The 7,038-nt window shown below is 31.1% G+C and overlaps 1 protein-coding gene across 1 annotated transcript; it reads right to left on the bottom strand.

The window, feature by feature from the left end:
* Nucleotides 1-3,269: 3,269 nt before the first annotated feature.
* Nucleotides 3,270-5,513, bottom strand: LOC106327595 (chaperone protein dnaJ 3). The gene is made up of 6 exons (XM_013765775.1): nucleotides 5,242-5,513; nucleotides 4,883-5,057; nucleotides 4,668-4,806; nucleotides 4,322-4,598; nucleotides 4,054-4,252; nucleotides 3,270-3,782 (listed from the first exon to the last, which is right to left on the bottom strand). Exons 1-6 carry the CDS (start codon nucleotides 5,392-5,394, stop codon nucleotides 3,454-3,456), a joined length of 1,272 nt encoding a protein of 423 aa, XP_013621229.1. The 5' UTR covers nucleotides 5,395-5,513; the 3' UTR covers nucleotides 3,270-3,453.
* Nucleotides 5,514-7,038: the final 1,525 nt, after the last annotated feature.

Here is a 7,038-nt window from a genome sequence, read left to right on the forward strand (position 1 = left end):
TGTGAATATATTTAATGAAGATTATGTATAACTTAAGATATATTGTGTTTAGAATGAAAGAAAAAAAAGTAAACTGAAGTGTCTGATTCCAAATTACATAAATTAATATAACGAAACGATAATATTCTGAAGTCTCATGCATATATATATAAATTTTACAAAATAACTAAATTGTAACAGTTGGTAAATATTCTATTTTCATTTTTAATATGCTTTGAGTTATCCTATGATTTATATTTATAAAATAAATTACTATTCTTATAAAATTATATATTCTTATCGTAGTTAAATCTATGATTTTAGATATACGTTGGATTAGTCGAATCACTCATGTTGTGAGTATATTGAGTTACATATATTCTTTCAAATTCAAAATGAAGTATAATTATTTTTTATTATAATTAAGTCAAATGTCCATGTATTTTCATAATATTTATCAAATTATATGTTGATGTTTGTAAAACAAATATTAGAAAATAAAACGATGATCAATAGGAAATTATATGCGTAAATAGCTGATACATTTTTGAAAGCTCATGAGCATATATCAATATTTATAATAATTAAAATATTTTATAAATTCTAAATAACTTTATGCCTTTGATTTATTGAACGGAGACTAAAATTTATTTTAAATAATCTTAAAAATGAGGATTAAGATTTGCTTTGGTATTTTGATTATGGTTACAAACATAAAAACATAAAATTTAAAAGCAAATTTAATATTAAGAAAAAATAACTTTAATAATGATAAAATATAATATATCTACCTCATTAAACTATTTTGTAACTATTTGATCAAATGATGTTTATTTTGAAAATTATTTTTAATTTTTTTAATATCTCTTAAAAATAAGCAGTAAAAAAATTATGATTGTATTTAAAAATAATATTATATAAGTAAAATATAATTTATCGATATTTTTCTGCTGTAATTGAAAGATATTATTGTCAACTAAATATATTAAAATAAATAAAACATTTGAATATTACTAATTATAAACTATTTTTAGACAATGAAACATATATCAGTTTATGTTACTTAATTATTTTATGTAATCATCTAGGAAAATATATAGATATATAAAAAAAATTATTTTTTTGAATTTTTTTTGTATTGTTTAAAATTATGTTTTAAAAGAAATAATATTTTTTTTTCTAATATCAAGATTATCTGTGTAAATTGTTTTTAATGAAATCACATTAAATAGAAATTTATAATTTTCATCTAAGAAAATATAGATATAAATAAATTATTTTATTACTTCAAAATTATATTTTATGTTATTTAAAAATATTTTTTAAATGTAATATTACTATTTTGTGAACTTTCCTTTTTTTTTAAGAAATCATATTTTATATACATATATTTTCCTTTTTCAATTTTTTTTTAACTTTATAAAAAATTTCTTTTTCTATTATATGTGTAAATTTTTCGGAAATTTTTTAAAAGGAAACTAAAAAATAATAATAATAATAGTATTTTAAATGTAAATTAATTCATTAAGGGTATGTGTAATCAACCATCGTGAGAGTTAACGTGAGAGCGACACATAGGAAACTGACTTCTCAAATAATATTATAGAGATATTAGTCAAATCCACGACTACATCATCATACAATCTCTACTTTTATTACATATCAATTATCGATTTTACAGTTTAATTTAGTGTTATTAAAACTGTTAGACATGAATTATAATAAATTGATACATTTTATAATAATTCTAATTTATTAATATATCAACTTGCAGATTATAGATTGTGGATAATAAAAAAAAAAGATAAATTTCTGAATTGTCTAAAACGCTTAACTGATTCATAAAGCTCAAGCAAAGGTGGGAGTCAATCTCATAAGCACAATGTGTTTCAAGTAAATACGCATTAGCAGAACCGCGAAACTGTCCCACCAGGGTACTGGCTCCTTGACACGTACCCATGAGAACCGCGAAAATGTCATTTCCTGGTAGCCTTGAACAGTAGAAACTGTTGAACTTATAAAGACTTATGAACAGTAATACCATTGCCTATGAGAATTAATAAGCAGACGCATCGTCTATGAATACAGATGCAATAAGTGAAGAGAGTTGTTATCTTCATTGTAAATGGGAGTTGACAGAGGCCTTGACATATTAGGGGGACCATCTCTTTCCCATCTGTTTGTGGATCTGAATAAGGTTGGTCCCTCCCTCTCAGGCGTGAATGCCTCTAACTGACCTTGGAAATCAGAATGGGCATTCGAGGTGGTGCGCTTACTTCACTGAGCCGAGTAAAGCCGCCCAGCCGAACTGATGTCTCGAGATTTCTCTATTTTATGGGCCTTGTGCAGGAAATGCAATCCGTCTTGTACCATGCCGTCCACTGACAGTGTGTGCGCGCATGAGAACAAGTGTCGAGGTACAAGCCACCTTTACCTCTCAAATCTCAGTAACACATGTATACGGATATCTACACATAGTCGCACCATAAGTAGTAGCTGGTGTTGAATGGTCAAAATTTAGATGACGAATGTCCCAACTAGGCATGGTCAAAATAACCGGAACCGAAGAACCGAACCGGAATATCCGAAACCGGAACCGGACCAATACTTTCAAATATTCAAACGGTTCCTATATTTTTATATCCGAAATAATCGAACTGAACCGGAACCAAACCGAGAACCAAACGGATATCCAAATATATAAAAATATTAATTATATATACATATAACATAACTAAATATATATTCTTAATTTAAAATTCTATTAAAAGTATATAAAAATAGTTGAGGATAACTAAATTATTATAAAGTATTCGAACTACCCGAAAGTATCCAAAAATTTCCGGATAGTTTTATCTAAAATATCCAAAGTAATCCGAAATATCCAAAAAATTATCTAATTCATCCTAATTATTTGATATTTTATCATAAATAACTGATATTTTATCCTAAATAACTGATATTTTATCCAAATTATCCGAACTACCCAAACTATCTGAACCCGAACTGGATACAATGAGAACCGATATTTTCCGGTTCCTACATTTACTATCCGAACCAAACCCGAAACTATCCGAACCAAACCGAAAATAGATCAAGTAGTAAATGAATCCTGTAGCCCCCTATCCGAACCACCCGAAACACGAACCAATACAGAAATGCCCATGAGGACTAGTCCCAACTCAGTCAATGTATAGATGTAGCAAGAGTAGTAGTAGCATTGTGTACGAGTCTTCACTTGTGTCTATTAAACAAACGCATTATCTATTACTAAGTTCACATCCAAACTATAGTTTCGTACAACCCGAACTAGTAACAAGATCCAAGAACTAGAGAAGTTTATTCAGAAAAACAAAACAAACAAAAATGTAACCAGCATTTGAATTAAGAGGAGTTTCTTGCCACAGAATCGGCAAAAGTCTTACTAAAAAATCGTAACCAGCATTTAGATATCACTAAAAAGCGCAAGTCACATCACTGCTGGGCGCATTGCACACGCTGAGCACCGCCTGGGCCTTCCTCATCATCGTCGTCATCATCATAAGCCTCTCTTTGAGCTTGAGCCTTCCTCCTCATCTCATCCTCAATGTTCACATCGTGCAGCGTCGTCTCCTCGCACTCGTCTATCTCCATGTCGCTCAGAGTCGCATTTGCACGCTTTGGCAAAACCGCTTCAATGGCCTTTGTCTGGTCCGGGTTCAGCGAGTCCGGGAACTCCACAGTGAAGTGGATGTAAAGCTTACCCTTCATGAAGGGCCTTTGGTGTATAGGCATCCCCTCGTCACTTATCGCCCTGTACGAATCTAACAAACCAAAATACACAACATTGTAAGAAAGAGAGAGGCTGTGAATAACATAGAGGGATTATTAGCCGGTTTAGGACGGTCCAATTGTACATGTAATTTAAGTCGGTTTAGTGAAGAGTATATATGATTGTAAAACTGTACATGTACTTTAAGTTGGTTTAGTGCAGAGTAGATATGATTGTACTAAACCGAACTAAACCAACTTAAATTACATGTACAATTGAACCATCCTAAACCGGCTAATAGGGATCATGATTGAGATACGTACCTGGCTTCACAACCTCCCCGGGATTCGATTTGATGAGAAGCTGCCTTGTGTCCAAGTGTGTCAAGACAAACTGGAACCCACAGAGGGCTTCCGTTAGAGAGAGGGTGTGCTCCACGAAGAGATCATCTCCCTTTCTCTTGAAGGTTGAGTGCTCCTTCTGCTGAATGACGAAGACTATATCTCCAGTGACTGTATCAGGCTGTTTCCAAAAGAGTAACAAAGTCAATAAGGATCAAAAGGCGGGACGAAATGAGTAATCATCACTAACCGCTTCATCTGCTTGTCCTCTGAATGTAATCTTCTGGCTGTGTTGCATCCCCTTCTCCACAGCTACTTCAAGCACCTTCTTCTCGGAGACGACCTTCTCTCCTTTGCACTGTGGACACCTATCCCGATCGTTGATGGTCTCTCCAGTGCCCTTGCAGTCATGACAAGGATGCTGCATCTGCTGAATCATCCCAGGTCCAATCTGCCTGATGGAGACCTTCATCCCCGATCCCTGGCATCCACCGCATGTCATCGAAGCTCCAGACTTCGAACCCTTTCTGCCATCATAAAAATCAAATTAACGTCACCAAACAACTCTTTCATGCATTAACTTAAAAAGTACTAACCCGTTACACTTTGAGCACAAAGCCTTCCTTGAAAGCGAGAGCTTCTTCGTTGTTCCGAGATAAAGATCCTCTAGAGAAACCTTCAGAGGGTGAACAACATCTTCACCACGCCTCTGCCTCCTTCCACGGCTGCTGCCACCTAATCAAAAACCAAAAAGATTAAACCTTTATCACCTATTCAAAAGGTAAAACCGATTGGGAGATGAGAGACTAACCTCCGAAAGGGTGTCCACCGCCACCACCAAAGAAGGAGGAGAAGATGTCAAAGGGGTCATGACCACCGCCTCCACCACCCATTCCTTCCTTGAGCGCATCCTCACCGTACTGATCATAGATCTCACGCTTCTCCGGATCGCTGAGAACCTCATAAGCCTGAGCTAGCTCCTTGAACTGCACAGAAGACATGAACCAGTTAACCTAAAGCTCGCGAATTTCAGATCTATAACGAAGATCTAATCGATCGGACAAATCCAATTCAAATTATTAAGAAAAAAAAACTAGATTTTCCCAGACCGACACGAACTGAATTTTTCAGACAATCTGTGTAATAAATTGGGGATCGAAGGAATCAAACCTTCTCTGGATCTCCACCCTTGTCGGGATGGTTTTTGATGGCGGCTTTCTTGTAAGCCTTTTTGAGATCTTCAGGCGAAGCGGTCTTGGGGACGCCGAGGATCTCGTAGAACTTGGTGTTGTCGCTCTTGCTCGAAGGTCCTCTTCTGAACATCTTTTCTCCGTTTTTAAGAAAACCCTAAAAACAAAAGAGGAGAGATGCGAGAGAGAGAGAGAGAAGGAGATGGAGTTTGTTGTTGTGGCTGCTCTTCGAAGACTTTGCTTAAAGGTCTTGTGGAGCGGAACACTCTAGATCTTTTTATATCCTTTTATTTTTATTTCTTTTAATTATTTGTTTTTTTATTCATTTCTTCTCCTATGGGAAAAGGAAATTTAACAAAACTAGTCAAAGAATATTATTTTGAGAATTACACTCAACAAGAAGTTCATGTTCTCCTCTGTTAATAAACTAGATATGAGTCCGTGCGTTGCAACGAGTTTTGTTTGATGTTTTAATTTAATAAAGTAATAAATCCTTTTATTATATTTTTAGGATTATTTTGCGTATATTATGTGAGACTTATTTTATAATTAAGAATTCGTTTTTATACATAAATTCTAGTTAATATTTGTATTTTATAATCATGTGCATATGTGAATTTTTATCAATTTTCTACTTAGTGCTAGAAAAAACATTAATACCTATTAATTTAAACACAACCCAACCCGAATTAAGAATTAGAATGAAAAAAATGAAAGTTAAATAAGATCAATCGAGTTATTGACAACATCGTATATTTTCTTATGTAATAATTTAATACTTTATTAAACTTATCTGATGCTTAATAATTTTCTTAATTTATTATTTCTAAATGATATATTTCTATAACAACATTTTAATTAAAAATGAAGTAGAAAATATTACATAGTAAAAACAAAAAAATGTAATAAGATGGCGATGAAACTTGATTTTTTTGACAAAATGCATATAAAAATCACTTCGGTGACAATAATAATAATAATCTATTTCTTATGACCAAATATGAAAATATATATCAAACATGTGTATGATTTTCGTATGATCAAACACATATAAATAGCAATCATGACAATATCCTAATTTTTGATTTTTGTTAATTAAATAGTTTTAACATCATACTTGTTATCAAAATATTTTTTTAGTTATTATTAAATTATTTAAAATATTATTTTTGTTTGGATTTTTTTTAATATATTTTTTGCTTAGGATTTTAGGAAAGGAAAATTACTATCATATAAAATTTTACGATTATCTTCTCTTTAAAATTTTAGAAAAAATAAATTACTATCAAATAATTATTTCTAGTTACTATTAAATAAGTTTAAAAAATATTATTTGTACAATTCGTATCTAAACTAATTTTAAAAAGAGGGAGTAATTTTTAATATCATGTTCATCATCAAATTATCTTTTATTAACTATTTACAATTTTATTTTGGTTAGAACTTAAAAATATGAAACAAATCTCTTTTGTTTATGATTTTTTAAAAATATATCAAATATTCTCTTAAAGTTTTTTAGGGTTTTAGAAAATGAAATTAATATTAAATAATATTTTAAAATTTAATTTTATTCAGGATTTAGAAAAATAAAATTACTTTCAAATAATTATTTCCAGTCAATATTAACTATTTTTAGAAGTTCCTATTTTCAAAATTCGTTTTTTTCAATATCACAAATATTTTAACATTTTTTTTGTTAATTAAATAATTTTTAGTATTATGTTTATCATTAAATTTTAAAAGTGAAAATTACTATTAAATAGACTTTTACAATTAT

The sequence above is a fragment of the Brassica oleracea genome, chromosome C2 (assembly GCF_000695525.1).
Source record: "Brassica oleracea var. oleracea cultivar TO1000 chromosome C2, BOL, whole genome shotgun sequence".
Classification (NCBI taxonomy): Eukaryota; Viridiplantae; Streptophyta; class Magnoliopsida; order Brassicales; family Brassicaceae; genus Brassica; species Brassica oleracea.